Below are 19,877 nucleotides of genomic sequence, written 5' to 3'. Positions count from 1 at the left end.
GTAAAAAATAAAGATAAAGATAAAGATGATAAAGATAAGATAAATTAACCCAAAACTAAAGAGCTCTCAGCAGAACATCAGCAGACATCAGTGTTTATCTACAAACAGCTACCCCAGAGCACCTCCAGCAGGGCTGAAGACATCTGGTCAGGAAAGGACTGAGAGGAAAATTGAAGAATGAAAAATCTAATTAACATCAGAGATGAGGAGATTCAGATCCAATGGGAAACTGAATACTGGGGGTTTGCTCAGCTCTGGCCCATTGAACACTGACCCAATACATTTCTATGTATTTTTACTGTATAAAATATCTGAAAAATCTAGTAAATCCATGTATCCTGGAATGATTCTCTCTGCACAGCCAGGCTGTGTGTGGATGAGATGATTTCTGTGGTACATCCTGGCCAGAACAACATCCTGGCTAGATAATAAAGCAATGCCTTGACTCTCTAACATTAAAAATGTTGTTGGAATGTTTTTGTTTTTCCTGCAGATTTGGTGACGGCAGCAGCAGTTCCTCCATGGGCAAACCTGCTCCTCCCACGTGGATTTGGCATTCCAGCCCTACTGAGCTATTCGCACTGTCTCACTCAGGAGCAGCAGCATCTCAGTGCCAATTCTGATCCAAAATCCTCATGTTTTAGGGAAAACTCGTCCAGTGGCATTTCCAGCACTGCCGAGGCCAGCACTGCCAATGTCCCCAAGTGCCACATCCAGGTGGCTTTGAAATCCCAGCAGGGATGGGAACTCCACCCCGGTGGATTCCAGGAAGGAATTTTCCTAATATCCAACCTGAGCCTCCCCAGCACAGCCTGAGGCCTTTTATTGCCAAGGGGTTCGAGTGGTTGGTTCGTTGTGGGAGTTACGTGGGAATTACATGGGAGTTACATGGGAAATTCATGAGAGTAACATGGGAGTTACACATGAGTTATATGGGAAATGCATGGGAGTTACATGAGAGTTACATGGGAGTTACACGTGAGTTACATGAGAGTTACATGGGAATTACGTGGGAGTTACATGAGAGTTACACATGATTTACATGGAAATTACACGAGTTACATAGGAAATTCATGGGAGTTCCTTGGGATATTAATGGGAATCCTTTTATTTGCCAATAAGCTCAAATGGTTGGTCATGAGAGTAACATGAGAGTTGCATGGGAGTTACATGGCAGATTAATGGGAGGTTTTTTTGTTTGGTAGTTTTTTGGGGGCTTTTTGGTTGTTTTTTTTTTTTGTTTGTTTGTTTATTTGCTTGTTTTGCCAAGGGGCTCAGTGGGTTGGTTTGTCTTGAGCGTTACATGAGAGTTACCCGTGAATGACATGGGAATTACACTTTCTTTTTGCCCAGGGACTCAATGGTTGGTTTGTGATGGGAATTAAATGTGAGTTACATAGGAGTTACACAGCAGTTCCTTGTGACTTACCCGGGCTTTTGCCAGCGGCCTCAGAGTTGAGTTGTCATGCGAATTCCATGTGAGTTCCCGTGTTTTCGCCTGGAGCTCAGATGGTTTATATATTTATTTATTTATTTATTTATTTATTAATTTCTCTCTCTGCCCGCCGGTGCAGCCTCACTCCCCTCACGAAATAACGACGCGGCCCCTTTAAGGCGCGCCCTCACTCGGGCCCCGCCCCTTCAGCGCGCGCGGATGTCGGTGGTTGATTGACAGCTCGGCGGCCCAATCAGCTGTCAGAGCGTGCGGCGGGGGTGGAGCTTCCGGCGGGTCCCTGAGGCGGCGGCGCTCGGCGGAGCGGGAGAGGGAGCGGCGGCGCCATGATCAAGAAGTTCGATAAGAAGGACGAGGAGTCCGGTAAGGGAGGGCTGGGGGCGAAGGGAACGGGGCTGAGGGGAGCGGGGGGCTGAGGGAGGCTGGGGTCACGGGGCGGGCTGAGGTGAGGGGGGTTGAAATGAACGGGGGTGGAGGTGAGGGCGCTGAGGGGACGCTGAGGGGACGCTGAGGGGATGCTGAGGTGAGGGAGGTGCTGAGGGGATGCTGAGGTGAGGGAGGTGCTGAGGTGAAGGAGGTGCTGAGGGGACGCTGAGGGGGTGCTGAGGGGACGCTGAGGGAATGCTGAGGTGAGGGGGATGCTGAGGTGAGGGGGATGCTGAGGTGAGGGGAATGCTGAGGTGAGGGGGATGCTGAGGTGAGGGGGATGCTGAGGTGAGGGGGATGCTGAGGTGAGGGGGATGCTGAGGTGAAGAAGGTGCTGAGGTGAAGAAGGTGTTGAGGTGAAGAAGGTGCTGAGGGGACGCTGAGGGGATGCTGAGGTGAGGGAGGTGCTGAGGGAATGCTGAGGTGAGGGGGATGCTGAGGTGAGGGGGATGCTGAGGTGAGGGGGATGCTGAGGTGAGGTGAATCCTGAGGTGAGGTGAATGCTGAGGTGAAGAGGCCCTGAGGTGAAGAGTCCCTGGTACAGGCTGCCCACAGAAGCTGTGGGTGCCCCTGGATCCCTGGAAATGTTTAAGTCTATAGAAGGTATCCCTGCTCATGACAGGAGAATGATCCTTCAATTCACTTCCTACCCAAACCGTTCCATGATTCTCTGATCTCCCATCGCACAGATCTTTGTGGTTCGGCTGGAAGAACTGTCAGAGCATTTTTCCCCTCTGAGGGTAAATCCAAAAGCACTGAGCCCTGTTTGCTCTCCCTGTTTGCACAGCTGGTTTTTGGAGAGGATTTTATCCCTGTGTCTGCTCAGGGTGGATGTTTTATCCCCCAAAGGAGAAGAGAGAATTGATTACATGTATTTATGTTTATATCAGTACCTGAACAATGTAGTGATAAATGTCAAGACTAAATATTTTTTTTTAAATCATTTTGCTACCAGGAGCAAAACCCAAAAGGCTTCAGAGAATCCTTTCCAGACCTTCTCTGTCTGGACTGTCCCTGCACATCTGGAATTCCCAACAGGGAGTTTAGCCAGCCTCTGGCTCCATCTCCCTGTGCTCAGCAGCACCCAAGGGGGGCAAAATTTTATTGTCCAGAGAAGCTGTGGCTGTCCCTGGATCCCTGGAATGTCCAAAGCCAGGTTGGAGAGGACTTGGAGCATCTTGGGATAGTGGCAGTTGTCCCTGGAAAGTCCCTTCCAGTAGTCTGGAAATTCAGTCCATGTTCCCTGTAATATCTGATATTACCTTGAATTTTCTGTGCTGCTGCTCTCAGCTCCAGATGTGTCCAGCTGGGCTGAGTTCTGTTCCATTCTCAGTTTCCTTCTGCTTGGGATGTGAGAACTGAGGAATAAGTGGAGTGGAAATGAGGAATTCCTGCTGGGGGAAAAGGATCAGGAGCTGAAGTGAGGGTGTGGAGGGATTTACATGTCTGAGAAGTGGTTTCAGTTCTTGATCAGCACCTCTTGTCCTGATTCCTTCAGTGCTTTAAGTGCCTGAAGGAATGAGAATAAGTGGATTAGGAAAAAAAGGAAATCATTACATGTATAGGCAAATTAAATAGCAAACAATTTTCTTCTTCCTCTCCCTTTTTTTCTCCTTCATTCTTTGTATAACTCTGAATATACCACTTGAGAAAGTGGATTCAAAGCTGTTGATGGCCAACAGCAGTTATTCCAAGGGGAATATTGAGGTGGTTTGGTAAAGTTTTGGGGCTGTTCTTGCACATTCAGGTCTGTTGGGATTTTTGAGGAATTAATTTCTTTAACTGAGAGGTCTCTTTTTCCTCAGGTAGTGGCTCCAATCCTTTCCAGCATCTGGAGAAGAGTGCTGTGCTTCAGGAGGTGGGAATAATCACAGGATAATGTTGTTTAAATATTTTTTTTCCTTCAGGAAGTGCTGCAGAATGATTGTGGGGAAATGTGAATGGCTAAGTTCATGTAATTAATTTAAAATCACAGAGAGTGTAAATAAATAGACTTTATCTGCAGCTAATGAGGGCTTTTTTTCAGGGTAATTAGATGACATGTGGTTTTTACCCTCCATATGGACATGTGGCATCTCAGGGGGCTCTTCCTGAAGGAAAAATGTTTTATTTTGAATTATTTTTGTTACTTCCAGATGGCAGATTGGGCTGTTGGATTGCTTTCTTTAGATTGCTAAAAACTGACGATCCAAGAACACATTCTCTCCCATATTTAGTACAAATAAAAATTACAAGCTGCTTGGCCAGAAACAAATTTATCAATTTTGATGATGAAAGAGCAATAATTATTGTTGAATTACATCAAAGCAGAATTTCTGTTGTGTTTGCAGGCACGGCTCTTCAATGAGACCCCAATAAATCCACGAAGATGCCTTCACATCCTTACCAAGATCCTGTACCTGCTCAACCAGGTAATTCTTCCCAACCAGAAAGAATTATTTCTGACAACTTTTAGTGGGAAAAAATTTTCCCACCTCTTCCTGTCACAGGGAAAACTGCTTGGGGAAGTTCCATCCCTGTGGTTGGCATTTGTAGAAACAAGGAGATAATGGTGGGAAAGAAGGTGAGGGAGGAGTTATTTCTAACATGAGAAAGTCTCCAAGAAAAGATTCCTGGTGTGTGGGAGGGCATTAAAAAAAGGAGCTGAATAATGACTCGTTTTCCTCTCTGCTAATTCCAGGGTGAACATTTTGGAACCACCGAAGCCACAGAAGCTTTTTTTGCCATGACCAGGTTGTTTCAGTCTAATGATGTAAGTAAGTGTTTTGCCTCTCCCTGCTTTTGTCTGGACTTGCAGGAACTGCCAAACTCTTGGATCTTGGGGTGTGGGAGGCAAAACACTTCACAGGAGGAGTTCTGGAGGCAACTCCTGGTTTGGAAACAAATGACTGAATGAAAACGTGTGGTTACTTTTGGGGGTGGAGTTAATTAGTTGTGGGGGTGGGTCTGAGTTAATTGGTTGTGTGAAAGTGGGGATAATGACAAAGGCTGAATGTGCAAATCAGTGTCACTTGATGATTGTTGCTTCCACTTGCCAATCACCATCTGCTGAACTCCAAATAGAATTTAAAAGTTGATCAAAATTTCAAAGCAGATCAAAGGCTGCTGTTCCCTAGAATGACTTCTGTTCATGGATCAGCATTGATCTCATCCAGGCAAGGGATGAAAACACCCTAAAAATGATAGAATGGTTTGGGTTGGAATTCCATTTTGGGCTCAGCAGATTGTAAAGTCCTTCTGTGATCTCTTCTGCAGGCTGTGAGAACTCAGAGCAGTGTGTTCCTTGTGTTGGACTCATGAATTTTGGTTAAAAGTGGTTGGTTTTAGAGATTTGTCCAAGGAAGGTTTAAACTGTTTAAAGACGGAACAAAAATTTTGGAAGTACAGAGCATTTGTAATGTTTCTCATATCCACATTATAAAAACGTAGAGGATTTTTTAAAATATAAATGTCAATTATTTTCAAACACTTAATGTCAACAATCCATGTGTGTTTCTATTGTTTTTTTTACAATAAAAAGTTATTTTCAAAGCTTTTAACTGATAATTGTGAGCCTTCTGAGTGCAGATATAACACTTCACTTCTTTCATGATTAACATCTGGATTTTTGTATTAATTCTTATCATTTCCCAAAATATTTATGTGTTACTGTTCTGCTTTTTGTTTATATCAAGGAATTTGGCTGTTATCCAATTATCAAATGTAGTTTTACACTTACAACTTTGAATTTAAAAGAATGTGTTCCATTTTGAAGTTCATTTATCTTTTAAAGTTACATATTTAATTTTTATATCTATTTAACTTTTGAAGCTTTTAATTGCCACTGAGTTTAATCTTTATTACAACACATTTCTGCAGCAAACCCTCAGAAGAATGTGTTACCTCACAATCAAAGAGATGGCCAATATCTCTGAGGATGTCATCATTGTCACCAGCAGGTGAGAAACCCTAGAGAAACCAGGATTGGAGCTCTGGGAAAGGAGCTGCACCTCCCTGGCTTTGGTTTAGCTGCTACAGTGTTGAGGTTTTCTAAGGATACAGCAGCTCTGTGATACAGAGTATGTGCCACCCTCTGAAATGTTATTTTGTTCCTAGTCTGTGGGAGAATTCAGTTTATCAAAGGTGGTTACTTTGTTTTCTTGTGTTTTGCGGTTGGTTTTTTTAAGTTATTGGTGCTCCATGGATTTGTCAGAACTTAGGTTGTGACTTTACTGTCAGATCAATTAAGGAAAAGCAGAGCAAAGCTCAGTTCATTCTCCCAGCTAAACTCTATATTGTTTTTTACTACAAAAATAGACCTTGCAGCTGTTGCAAGAGCAAAAATTGGATCTGTGGTGTGCACCAAGTGATTGCTGAACAGCTTTAGAAATATAGAAAATAAACCAAACTGACCTTTGTTCACTATTTCTAAATCAAAGTTTCGTATAGAACAGACAGCACCACGAAGAAAGAGAATTGTTGAGCTAAACAGCCCTTGGCAAAGCAGTACAATGAACTGTGCATTTTAAAGTTCTATATTTCCCCAGATTTTGATGTTAATAACTCTCAAATTCAGCTGATTATTAAGAAGTTGTTCCTAGCCAGAACTAGAGCTCAGCAGTTATTCCTAACAGCTAAATGAGGTGAATGTCATGTAAAGATGAGCTGTGGGGATATTAAAGAAGTGTTAACAGGATGTCTTTGATGATTTCAGTTTGACCAAAGACATGACAGGGAAGGAGGATGTCTATCGAGGCCCAGCCATCAGAGCTCTGTGCAGGATCACTGATGTGAGTACAAATCATGGCTCTGGTGGGGGAGAGATGAGGAGTGGGTTTAAAATCCCCAAACTGCTCTCTTGCAGGGTGTATTTTACAGTAGTAGTGGAACTGCTGCTTTAGGGAGGAATGCTTGATTCCCTCTGCAGCTCAGTGGATTTGCACACTGGGAATGTGCAGTTGGAAGGTTTGGAAGCTCCAATTTCTGACCCAAAGTCACATCCTGGTGACTTTGTCACTGAACCTTCAGGACTGGGCAGTTTAAACTCAAGTCTACCTTGCAGAATTAGCTCAAGAATTTTGCTGAGCATCCTTTGAATGTAGATTTTTGCCTCATGCTGCTTTTATGCTCTTCATCCAGAGTATCCACACCTCCCTTTTTCCCTTTTTTACCCTTCCTAGGGTACAATGTTACAAGCCATCGAGAGGTACATGAAACAGGCCATTGTGGACAAGGTCCCCAGTGTGTCCAGTTCTGCACTGGTGTCTTCCTTGGTAAGTCAAGCAGAAGATTATTGTAAATCTGTGTGTTGTGCACCCCAACATCTGGAAAATAAGGAAAAAACAGTGGCAGTAGAGTTTCCTTTTTTTCATCAAACTCCTGCCTTAGCATTCCTTTGCTTTAGGGTAATAACTTTTAGTGCAAAATGCTCATCATCTCTCTTCATTTAGTGTAAAATATTAATTTATCTGGGGAGGGGCCATAAAATCACCTGCTAAAACTGCAATTCAGAGTTATTTCTGCTAATAAACACCAGGAGGGCAACGTGAAGGAATTCACTCTGTTTTCCACTCTCTTTTTAGGAGAAAATGCTGGGAAAGATCTCATTAGTTTGTATTTTTATTAATAGAAGTGGAAGTGTGGTAGTTTGAGCCTGAGATGTAAGAACAAAAGGCATTTATAGGATAAAGACTGTCTGTGTTGGGAAATCTCCAATTTCAATTTTTTTTGCAGCACATGACGAAGATCAGCTATGATGTGGTCAAAAGGTGGATCAATGAAGCTCAGGAAGCAGCTTCCAGTGACAACATCATGGTGCAGGTGTGTTTGAAGGTGGCTGTCCCTAAAAACACTGCAGGGGTTTAGTGATATTCTGGGACTTCTTAAGGAAACTTCAGAAAAAAAGGTCGTGTTTTCCTTTAGTCTTTTAAAAGCAAGAATTGTGATTTGTGGATAACAACTCAGCTGCTTCCAAAAAAAGATGAGTTTTTTCCCATGATGCCAGCATGAGGTTGTTGATTAAGAAAATTCAGAAAATTTGCCAGATACAAAAGGACCACAAGTTTAACCCAAAAATGAATAAGATCTCCACATGAGCAAAATTTTTGCACAGCTATTCCAAACATCTGTGGAAATGAAATTATTCTGTCTGTTGCAGACTCATGATCAGAAAGATTCTGTAAAATCAGCTTTGTCCTTGCCCACTTAGCAGCTTCATTAAGCCTTACAGTAAATGAGTTTTATGGGGAAAAAAAACCCAAAATAACTCGGCAAGGAACTAGAAATGTTCCTCTGTGCTTCTATCAGAAAGGCCTCAAGGATTTTTGTGAGATCAGCTGTCATTTTAGGTCCTTGGGATATGGAGTTCATTAGAAATGCAAGTGTTACTCTGCAGTATAATCCAGCAAACTGAAACCTTTGAAGTGATGATATTTAATGGGGAAAAAAAAAGGGGAAATAGATTAACTTTGTGGCTCTTTGGATCTTCAGGAATAGTTGAGAGTGGACAGAAAGGGGAAGGAAACGTTGCAGATCTTTGCAACTTGTCAGGAAACTCAGCTCAGTTGAGGTTAGAAGGTATTTCTGCCAGGAAACAGCAATTTTTACCCCTCTTTGATGTCCTAGTGTGGCTTTTCCAGCTGTACTCAGTGCCTCCACCTCTGTTTCCCATTCCATAGTATCATGCTCTGGGGCTGCTCTATCACCTTAGGAAAAACGACCGCCTGGCTGTTTCTAAGATGCTGAATAAATTCACCAAATCAGGGCTGAAATCCCAATTTGCCTACTGCATGCTGATCAGGATTGCAAGCAAACTCCTCAAGGAATCTGAAGAGGGGTAAGTGAGAGGCTGAGAGTTTGAAAACAGAATTTTTTTTGTCTTTGTGGAAATCTCCACAGAGATGGAGCTGTAATGCTGGGATAATGCTTGGACTCGAACTTAAAGGGCTTTTCCAACCTAAAAAAATCCTGGGATTCTTGTGTTTGTAGGCATGAAAGTCCTCTGTTTGACTTCATCGAGAGCTGCCTGAGGAACAAGCATGAGATGGTGATTTATGAGGCTGCCTCTGCCATCATCAACCTGCCAAACTGCACAGCCAGGGAGTTGGCACCTGCTGTGTCAGGTTGGTCCCAATCCTTTTTACCCCTCAAACAAAGGGGAATGAAGAAATTTAGAGAAAATACAGCATAATTATAATACCCAAACCCTGAATTTTCTCATTGCCCTCAAGTTAAAGGGCTTTTGGATGAGATCCTTTCTCTTTGTTTCATTCAGAGCTTTACACAGAGGTGGCACAGGGTGATACTTGTCTTTATCCAGCTGTAGGAAATTGGGATAGAAAGGAATCATGGAATGGTTTGAGTTGAAAAGGACTTAAAGTCCATCCAGTGCCATGGGCAGGGACACTTCCACTGTCCCAGGCTGCTCCAAGCCCTTTCCAACCTGGCCTTGGACACTTCCAGGGATGGGGCAGCTTCTCTGGGAAATCTCTCCTCCACCTGGAATAAAGAACTGTTACTGGTAGTGAGATAAAACCCAGGAGTTTATTTTTAACCTGCGTGTGAAGCTCATGATAAATTATGCATAGAGCTGCATGAATATTTAGCAGTGTATAGCTGAGTGGAGATAATTAGACTTTTTCCACTCTGTTCCCTTTCTTTGAAAGGGGTCATATCTCTGATTTTGAGTTGGGTTTTTTTTGTTTTTTTCCAGTGTTGCAGCTTTTCTGCAGTTCTCCCAAACCTGTCCTGCGCTACGCTGCCGTCCGGACCCTGAATAAAGTGAGTGCTAAAAAGCTCTGAACAAGCTTCATTCTCTGAGATCAGAGCCAGCCAACAGTGCCTAATGATGTGTTACCTCAAGCAGAGCAGCTGCCCTTGTGATGACTCTGTTTGGAGCTATTCCCTGCTGGAGAATTGGCTATTCCATGCCAGATCTCCTGGTGGGACAGAAATCTTTCCTGCATTCAGGCTGTGTTTGCTCATTTCTGGACCACGGGGATATAACAAGCTGTAGTTGGGTAATTTGTGAGCTTTCAGCTGGAAGGAAGCAGAATTCTAGATATTTAATATTACAAAATCCACGTGAAGGAAATACTCTGATTTCAGAGCTGCACAACACAACAGCAGCAATTTCTGACTGTCAATCCTACGAGATGTGACTTAAAGTGCATTTCAAACACTGAAACAAAACAGCTCTGATTACATCAAATGCTTTGAGCTGTGGGCTTTTATCACTCCCCATATAATTTTGGAATTGCATTCCTCACAGGTGGCCATGAAGCATCCATCTGCAGTCACTGCCTGCAACCTGGACCTGGAAAACCTCATCACCGACTCCAACCGGAGCATCGCCACCCTGGCCATCACCACCCTGCTGAAAACGGGCAGTGAGAGCAGTGTGGACAGGCTCATGAAACAGATCTCCTCCTTCGTGTCAGAAATATCAGATGAGTTTAAGGTGTGGCATTGGAGGCCTCTGCTCTTGCCAGCTGCAGGTTTTTCTCCCATTCTTGTTTTTATGAAGCTTTTCCTGTTCGTTCATGCTGCCGTGGTTTAGTCTGGTAGGGCAAAGTTCAGGAGGTGCAGTGCTTTTCTTTCCAGCTTAAATATCCTGTGGCTTTTCCTCCCACCACTCTTAAGAAAGGAAAAATGTCATTTGTTGGATTCCTGGCTCCTGTTCAATATCCTGCAAATCTGGTACTTCCTTCTGGTTGTCTCTCTAAAGAGGAAGAAGGATTTTAACAGTTCTGATTGAGTTTATATCACATCAGTCTTGATGCATAGTTAGGAAACTGTGAACTGTAAATTTCTACCTAATTTTGAAGGTTTAAAATGACTAAAGTGTGGTGATAAATTGGTTCAGGGTGGTTCAGTTGTACATCATGAGAAGCACAGCAGGTCTCTGCCAAGTCACTGTCAGCTTAAAGTGGTTTGAAGTCCTTGTTTTGACGAGAAAAATGAGTATTAGACAAGTTTGAAACTGCAAAGAGTTTTAATGACAGAATGTGATGACTTAAAATTGGATCATGATCATCACTGGCCAGAGGGAAGGAGAGGAGGCCTTTGAGTTAACACATTCCTTCCCAATTCCAGTCTCTCTACCAGAGCCAGGCCTTACAGCACCCTGGCACAAAGTTGTCACACGCTGAGCCCGAGAATCCACCACCTGATTTTTATCCTTGTACCCAAATTTAATCCCTCAAGGTGACAACTTGAACTAAAAATCTGTGTATTTCCTAGGAAAAGAAATATGTGAGCCATGTCCTTCTGTGTTGTTCTGCAGGTCGTGGTTGTGCAGGCCATCAGTGCCCTGTGCCAGAAGTACCCTCGGAAGCACAGTGTGATGATGACCTTCCTCTCCAACATGCTCAGGGATGATGTACGTGTGACACTTGCCCTTGGGGGTTTTTTGGGCAGATTTGGACCTGGGGTGATGTGAAGGGTCTGTTCTGTCAGTGGGTGCACAGAATGGTGGGTCTGAGTGATTACAACACTGTGTGAAATGCTCAGGAATTAAAGCTTGGACACCAAAAGGATGCTCAGGTGTTGTGCCTTGATGGGTCAGGGGGCTGGCAATGCCCTGTGAGATCATCCAGCACACCTTCCCTTTCCCCATTTTGTACAAACACTTCTTTTCTCCATGGGAAGAAGCCACTGAAGCGTGAGGGAGCTGAGCATCACTGTGGGCACAGAGTCACTGTCCCCAATTTCCCTTTCCCAGGGTGGCTTTGAGTACAAGAGAGCCATTGTGGATTGTATAATCAGCATCATCGAGGAGAACCCTGAGAGCAAGGAGTCTGGCTTGGCTCACCTCTGCGAGTTCATCGAGGACTGTGAGCACACTGTGTTGGCCACCAAGATCCTGCACCTGCTGGGCAAGGAGGGCCCCAGGACCCCATCCCCATCCAAGTACATCCGCTTCATCTTCAACAGGGTGGTGCTGGAGAACGAGGCTGTGAGGGCTGGTGAGTGCAGCTGCAGGGCTGGAAGTGCCCATAAATGAGAATGCCCAGGTGGAAATGGGGTTTGGAGTGTGGGGAGCATTGGTGAGTGCAGCTGCAGGGCTGGAAGATCCCATGGCTGAGAATTCCCTGGTGGAAATGGGGTTTGGAGTGTGGGGAGCATTGGTGAGTGCAGCTGCAGGGCTGGCAGCATCCATGACTGAGAATTCCCTGGTGGAAATGGGGTTTGGAGTGTGGGGAGGGCTGGTGAGTGTAGCTGCAGGGCTAGAAGGTCCCACAGCTGAGAATTCCCAGGTGGAAATGGGGTTTGGAGTGTGGGGAGGGCTGGTGAGTGCAGCTGCAGGGCTGGAAGCTCCCACAGCTGAGAATTCCCGTGCTGAAACTGGATTTGGCATGTGGAGAGGGCTGGTGAGTGCATCTCTAGGGCTGGAAGCTCCCACAGCTGAGAATTCCCATGCTGAAACTGAGTTTAGAGTGTGGGGTGGGCTGGTGAGTGCATCCCTAGGGCTTGAAGCTCCCATGAGTGAGAATTCCCAGATGGAAGTGGGATTTGGAATGTGAGGAGTGCTGGTTCTGCCCCAGGCACTGTGCAGAGCTGTGGAGGTGGTTTTGTCCTGAGGTTTTTTAAACCCCTCAGAACATCTTGGCATCAGCACCTGAGCTTCAGAACATAAATATATATTAGTTCTAGGCCCTTCTTTGAATGTCTGCTGGAATTCAGGATGTAATACATGAGGAGGGGACACTGCTACTTCCCTATTTAATGTCTCTGTCATAAGCTTGTACTTCCTGAAACAGCTTCCTCTTCTTTCTGGGTGGGGATTTTCTCCAAACTAAATTTGGGTTGGTTTGGAGAGGCAGCTCCAAGTGGTTGCTGAGGGGTTTGAGCTCCCTGCAAAGCCACTGGGTGTAGCCTGGCCCTGGTCACCACTGGGTGAGTGTGTGGAAAACAGATTTATTTGGAGTGTGAGTGGCACTGAATGACAGAGGAACCAACAACTGGAATATTCCACAGAGTTTCAACAAATATCTGATGGAGAACTCTCAAAACAGAGCTGCAAGACTATTAAGCTGATCTTGATCACAAAACTATTTCCATTTGAAAATACAGGAATTGTTTAGTCTTACCATGACACTGAAAGGTTTATGGTGTAGAAGTGAAAAGCTGTATAGACTGAAAATTTAACAGGCCTGTGGGAATGTGTTTGTGCAGAACCTGAGCCCCTCTGACACCTCCCTGTTGTCTCTGCAGCTGCTGTCAGTGCGTTGGCAAAGTTTGGGGCACAGAATGAGAATCTGCTTCCCAGTATCCTGGTGCTGCTCCAGAGGTGAGTGGCAGTGGCTGTGCCAGTGGTGACACAGACCTCTCTGATTCCCTGGAAACAGCAAGGTCAGACCTGGCTGGAACTTGCACTGGGGTTGTCAATCCCAGTTGAGGAGTGGGAAAATGCTTCTCCCACCTTTCCTGCATGGCTGGAGAGAGCAGAGCACTGCTGGAGATGAGGAAGTGAAAGATGGATTAGTCATGGAAACATGTGATGGTAATTTAGCCTGAGAACATTGCTCAGTGCGTGATAAATCACAGAATTATTGACTGCTTTGGGTTGGAAGGACCTTAAAGCCTATCAAGTGCCACCCCTGCCATGGGCAGGGACACCTTCCACTGTCCCAGTTTGCTCCAAGCCCTGTCCAACCTGGCCTTGGACATTCCAGGGATCCAGGGGCAGCCACAGCTTCTCTGGGAATTCCATTCTAAGGCCTCCCCACCCTCCCAGCCAGGAATTCCTTCCCAACATCCAACCTAAATCTCTTAATTTTAACCTGTTCCCCCTTGTCCTATCACTATCTTCCCATATAAAAAAACACTCTCCCCCTACAACATGTGAGCATTTTTTACTCCCCTTGAAGCAAGAAAATTCATATCCAGGTTACTCATAAATAACATTTGTGTTTGCCAGAGTTGGGTGTTCCCATGTCACAAGTTCACATCTCTTGTTGAGACATGTGGTAGTGCTAACGATTTCATTAAAATTAAACCAACTCTCACATTTTTGCATCATTTCAAAATCTCCTGAGGGAGCTCTGGCTGTCATTGCAGCATCAAAGCCAGTTTTGTCAGTGCCATTTTTAGCTCAGCTCTCTGCCCACAGCTGGCTGACCCCTCCTGTCCCCTTGTCCCCAAACAGGTGCATGATGGACAGCGACGACGAGGTCCGGGACAGAGCCACGTTCTACTTGAACGTCCTGCAGCAGAGACAGCTGGCCCTGAATGCTGCCTACATTTTTAATGGTCAGTGAGAGGAAGGAAGCAAATCAGAGCTGTTGATTCATGTTTTTTCTGGCCTTAGACCTTCCTGCTAAATGCTTGTGCTGAGAATGGCAGATTTAGCAAAATGTGGGCTGGGAAATGGAGCCAGGAGGATGAATTGGGCTTTTCTCATTGATTCTTCCTTCACTTTGGCACAAAATTCTGGATTTTTCTCCATCTTTGCCATTACAAAACGAGAATGAGGGTTGGTTATTAAAACGTTTTACTTCTGTAATAGAAAATTGACGTGAGCAGAGCATTTAACGCATGTAAGATTCTTGGCAGATGACTTTCCTTCGGGGAACTTTTTAAACTTAGCAACTTTGTGTCATCTTCAGAACAGCTTTTTTCCTACCAGTACCTTGAAACACTTTGCCTCTTTTGTGTTTACTGTGTATCAGCCCTGCATGGCAGTGCATCTGGCAGTTCCAGCTCTTAAAACTGAATTTTTTGCCTTTCTCCCCTGTAGGGTTGACAGTCTCTGTTCCTGGCATGGAGAAAGCCCTACACCAGTACACTCTGGAGCCTTCAGAAAAACCTTTTGACATGAAAACAGTTCCCCTGGCTACAGCTCCAGTCTTTGAACAGAAAGCAGGTAACACTCAGAGTTCATGGGAATGGGCTGTAGGCAAGGCTTGAAGCCTTGAGGCTGCTGTTTGTTCTGCTGATCTCATTATCAGAGACAAGTCTGTACATAATCAGAATTTACTGGTTTAGCCTTTAGGAAAAGGCCATTGCAGGAGCACTCAGTCACTTCACTGGCTTTCTTCCATGTCCTTGCACAATTCTTGAGCATCTTGATTTAGCACAGCAAGCTTTGGGTTTCTTTTTTTCTCCCTTCTCCTCTTATTTTTCCCCTGGCTCTTCAGGGCTAAGTTGTGGTTTATTCTTCACAACTCAGACTTCTGTTCTCTATTTGTAAGTCAGTATTTCCACACACACAAAAAAAAAAGATATTTCAATGTGTGAGGAGCCAGGCTGGTAGTGGTTTAAGGAATATAATATAAGGAATATTTATTGGAGATTTAGTGCTACTAAATCTACTCCTGCGTGGTGTAGTTGAGAGAGACCACAAAGTCTTTGCTTTTTTTCCTCAACAGAGGTTGCTCTGGTGACCAGCAAACCTGAGAAAGTGGCTCCTTCACGCCAGGATATATTCCAAGGTATGAGAAAAGATGAACTACAGGAGAGCTGCAGAGGGACTGGGGACAAGGCATGGAGGGACAGGACACAGGGAATGGCTTCCCACTGCCACAGGGCAGGGATGGATGGGATCTTGGGAATTAGGAATTCCTGGCTGGGATGGAATTCCCAGAGAAGCTGTGGCTGCCCCTGGATCCCTGGAATGGCCAAGGCCAGGCTGGACAGGGCTTGGAGCAAACTGGGATGGTGGAAAGTGTCCAGGAGTTGGAACTGGATTATCCTTAATGTCCCTTCCAACCCAAACCATTCCTTGATTCTGTTGGGATGATCCCAGGATCAGAACCTGTCACTGCTTATTTACCTTCTTTTCCTTCCTGCACAGAACAACTGGCAGCCATCCCAGAATTTAAGGGCCTGGGGCCATTGTTCAAATCTTCAGAAGCAGTGCAGCTCACAGAAGCAGAAACAGAGTATTTTGTTCGCTGTATCAAACACGTGTTCCCGAACCACATCGTTTTCCAGGTGAGGAAATTCACACTTTTCCCAGGAATTGGCAGAGTTGATCAAAATGCAGCAAATCTGCTGCATGCCATGGAGGATTTTCGCTGATTTGAGGGAAAAACTCTCAATGATGAAATTTTTCCAAGTCCTTTTCTCTGTTTGCTGCTGCAGTTTGATTGCACAAACACCTTGAATGATCAGCTCTTGGAGAGAGTCACAGTGCAGATGGAGCCATCAGATGCTTATGATGTGATCTGCTGCATCCCAGCTCCCAGCCTGCCCTACAACCAGCCTGGAATGTGCTACACCCTGGTCAGGATCCCCCAGGATGATCCCACAGCAGGTGAGGAATTCTGCCCAACACATCCCTCAAAGGAAGGTTTTGGAGAACACCAAGGGTTTGGTTCATCCTGGGATTCTCCTTTTCCTTTTTTTTTTGTGTGGTACAATGCTGGGTTTTAGCAAAATCATTTTTATAGATAATCAGTGGTGATGGATGATTACAAATGGGATGTTGGAGAGGATTGCAGAGCATGCAGGTGATGGAAACTTGGATTTACTACCTGGAATCAATGAAAGGAGCACATTTAAAACCATGGATGTTTGGGAGTGTTCAAGAACAGAACCAGTAAAAGGGAAATGCAAATAGAATAAAAATAAGAGTAATTTGAGGCTTTAGAAAATGGACTAATTTCTTCTCTCTTTAGAGAATTAGAAACAACTAGAAAATGTGGGAATGGTATTTTCTTGGGCATGAAACTTCCCTTTCTTTTATTATTCTGACTTAGACACCATTGGATTTGCAGTTACTTACATGACTTATCAGTGGAGTGGATTTTTAAGTTATTTGACTACCAGGGAGGATTAGAATTAATCTGAATTTGCTGAACTGTGGGTTTGGATCATACCCCACTTGTGGAATTCCTCCTGGTAGCTCCTGCTGGATCTCAAGGCAGCAGCTGGAATCAGTGGCCTGTGCTTGTTATCCCTGGAATTCTCCTGAGCTTCTCCTTTGGTTTTTATTTTAAAATCAGAGGGAAAAATTATATTGAAAATGATCTGCCGTGGCCACATCTGTATTCCTGGGGCAAAACTGATAGATATTCCAGTCTGTTTTTGGGAAGAGAGGGCTCAAGCAGAGTAAATTACCCCATTGATCCAGGATTTCTCTCTCTTTTTCCAGTCACTTGTACTTTCAGCTGCACCATGAAGTTCACAGTGAGGGACTGTGACCCCAACACGGGGGTGCCAGAGGAGGATGGCTATGAGGATGAATATGTGGTAAGTCCAGGATTTGTTCCTTTTTCCTATTGTCACTAACTTGGAATAAATGTGGCCATTGGGTCAAGTTTCCTCTCAGACCTGAATCAATCAATCAATGGCAGGTCTGATTGAAACACCAAATTACTGTAATTTGTCATTTTTGGGTCCTTCTGACAGAAGTGAGGTTTTGGAGAAGAGAAGTTTTAGTGCCTATGGAGAATTTGTGGGGATAGAGAGTAGGGAAGGAAGAAATAACTTCCATTGTTTGTTTACAGAATCATGTAATCTTTCCACCTGAAGCATTTTAACTTTTGTTAATCCTGTTATCCATGATGGGAATACAAATCAGATCTCAGGAAGTTTTGGAGGAAATAAAGGCTCTTTCTGGAGCCAGGCTGGGAGAGCTGGGAATGTTGCCCTGGAGAAGGGAAGGATGCAGGGAGAGCTCAGAGCTCCTGCCAGGGCCTGAAGGAGCTCCAGGAGAGCTGCAGAGGGACTGGGGACAAGGCATGGAGGGACAGGACACAGGGAATGGCTTCCCACTGCCAGAGGGCAGGGATGGATGGGATCTTGGGAATTAGGAATTCCTGGCTGGGATGGAATTCCCAGAGAAGCTGTGGCTGCCCCTGGATCCCTGGGATGGCCAAGGCCAGGCTGGACAGGGCTTGGAGCAGCCTGGGACAGTGGGAAGTGTCCCTGCCATGGCATGGATGGCACTGGATGAGCTTTGAGGTCCTTCCAGCCCAAACCACTCTGATTCCATGGATTCTGAGAAAATCTCTCACCATGAAAGCCCAGTAAGGACCATTTCTGTAACAAGCCTGAAAATTTTCCTTTTTTTTCCCTCTCAGTTGGAAGACCTGGAGGTGACAGTGTCTGATCATCTCCAGAAGGTTTTAAAGCCCAACTTTGCAGCTGCCTGGGAGGAGGTGGGAGATGACTTTGAGAAAGAAGAAACCTTTGCACTCAGTTCCATTAAAACCCTTGATGGTGAGATAATCCCTCATTTATTGGTGACCCACCTGGTAAATGTGCCATGCTGGAGTTTTATTTTTAGTGTAATAAATCATTATCTGGAATAAGTTTCTTCTTCCATCTCTGAATGCAGAAGCTGTCAATAACATCATCAAGTTCCTGGGCATGCAGCCCTGTGAGAGGTCAGATAAAGTGCCAGAAAACAAAAATTCTCACACCCTCTACTTGGCTGGTAAGTGTTCCTGCTGTTGAATTCTCTATTTCCACATCCCCACAGATTTTCTAAATGAAGGGAAATGGTTTAGGAGATTCTGCTGGTATTTTGGGAATTTTTCTCTGTAGAAAGGTGAAGTGACCTGGTGTGTTGAATGCAGCTGGTGCTACTGGCTTGGAAGTGCTCAGGCCAAGCTCTGTGTCTCTTGGAATGGAGGAATTCTTCCTGTGGGAATGGTAGAGAATCTCTGGATTTGAGAACTTCCAGAGCAGGCACTGAATTAAATTCCTTGCCTGAGCTTATCTCAGATTCTGGGAGCATCTTGTTATCAAGTTTCTGTTGCTAAAAGCACATCCTGAGTTGCCCTGCAGCAATCTCAACTTTGAGAATCGTGGAATTGTTTAGGTTGGAAAAACCTTCTGAGGTCATTGAGTCCAACCATTCCCAGCGCTGCCAAGGCCACCACTGCCCCATGTCCCCAAGTGCCACATCCACAGGGCTTTGAAATCCCTCCAGGGATGGGGACTCCACCTGTGCCAGGGCTGGACAGCTTTTTCCATGAAGGAATTTCCCCAATATCCACCCTGAGCCTCCCCTGCCCAGCCTGAGGCTGTTCCCTCTCCTGCTGTCCCTGTTCCCTGGAGCACAGCCTGACCCCCCGGCTGTCCCCTCCTGGCAGCAGCTGTGCAGAGCCACAAGGTCCCCCTGATCCCCTTTGCTCCAGGCTGAGCTCCTTCCCCAGCTCCCTCAGGAGTTCTCCAGACCCTTCCCAGCTCCATCCCCTTCCCTGGCCCTTAAAGTAACACTCAGAGTTTTACTCAAAGTAAATCTCCAGAGGGGAGATTCCAGGGATCCCTCAGCAGGGCCAGCACAAGGGGACAGTCCCTTCCCTGGCACAGCCCAGCTGCCATTGACCTCTTGCCCACCTGGGGACATCCAGCTGCTGTCACCATCACCCACAGCACCTTTCCCATCTTTCCAGCCCCTCTCCCCCTGCCTGGAGCATCCCATGGGGTTGTGACCTGGCTGAAGACTAAACCCATCTTGCCCTCCCCTGTTGGATCCCTGAGCTCTCCCCAAGTGACCTCTCCCTGTTGCTCTGTCCCAGGTGTGTACAGAGGTGGCTGTGACGTGCTGGTGAGGTCCAGGCTGGCCCTTGGGGACGGTGTGACCATGCAGGTGACAGTCAGGAGCAAGGACGAGACGTCCGTCGATGTCATCCTGGCTTCCGTGGGCTGAGAGTTCCTGAACAGCAATTCCTGGGATTCCCCCTTTTCCAAGCAGCCTGTCTGTCCTTCTGCATGTAGTTTTTATTCCTCAATTTGGGAAATATTTTGTATGATGTTCCATTAGTGGCTGGCTGGTACTGAGCCATTCCCATGTCCCTTCCCTCGTTGTCACTTCCACATTCCCACCTAACTTATGGCAATCTCTGGCCACTTGCAGCAAACCAGGGAAGGTAAAAGATGCAGGGGGCGAGAAAATGGAATCAGATTTTTGTCAAAATTGATTTTTATTAACAGAAAATAAACACTGGTTCAAGTGGTGGTATTCATATGAATTACTGTTAATAAAATAGATTTTTTTTTTGTTCTAATTCTGTCTGCTCCAGTACAGAAAAAATAGCCCATAATGGCTGTTTATTAAGCAAAA

At 45.3% G+C, this 19,877-nt stretch overlaps 1 protein-coding gene across 1 annotated transcript; it reads left to right on the top strand.

The window, feature by feature from the left end:
• The first annotated feature begins 1,671 nt into the window (after positions 1-1,671).
• Positions 1,672-19,785, top strand: COPG2 (coat protein complex I subunit gamma 2). Its single transcript, XM_085081648.1, has 24 exons — positions 1,672-1,816; positions 3,685-3,737; positions 4,210-4,290; positions 4,560-4,631; positions 5,738-5,817; positions 6,573-6,648; positions 7,039-7,131; positions 7,592-7,678; positions 8,536-8,693; positions 8,846-8,979; positions 9,570-9,637; positions 10,128-10,316; positions 11,142-11,237; positions 11,580-11,823; positions 13,073-13,148; positions 14,007-14,110; positions 14,598-14,723; positions 15,229-15,291; positions 15,654-15,793; positions 15,944-16,115; positions 16,956-17,053; positions 17,887-18,025; positions 18,144-18,242; positions 19,333-19,785. The coding sequence occupies exons 1-24, from the start codon at positions 1,780-1,782 to the stop codon at positions 19,461-19,463; spliced, it is 2,616 nt and encodes an 871-aa protein (XP_084937774.1). The 5' UTR covers positions 1,672-1,779; the 3' UTR covers positions 19,464-19,785.
• The last annotated feature ends 92 nt before the right edge of the window (positions 19,786-19,877 follow it).

This window comes from Lichenostomus cassidix, chromosome 1Aa, assembly GCF_008360975.1.
Source record: "Lichenostomus cassidix isolate B80296 chromosome 1Aa, HeHo_3.0, whole genome shotgun sequence".
Lineage (NCBI taxonomy): Eukaryota > Metazoa > Chordata > Aves > Passeriformes > Meliphagidae > Lichenostomus > Lichenostomus cassidix.
This window is presented reverse-complemented; position numbering and strand designations above follow the sequence as displayed.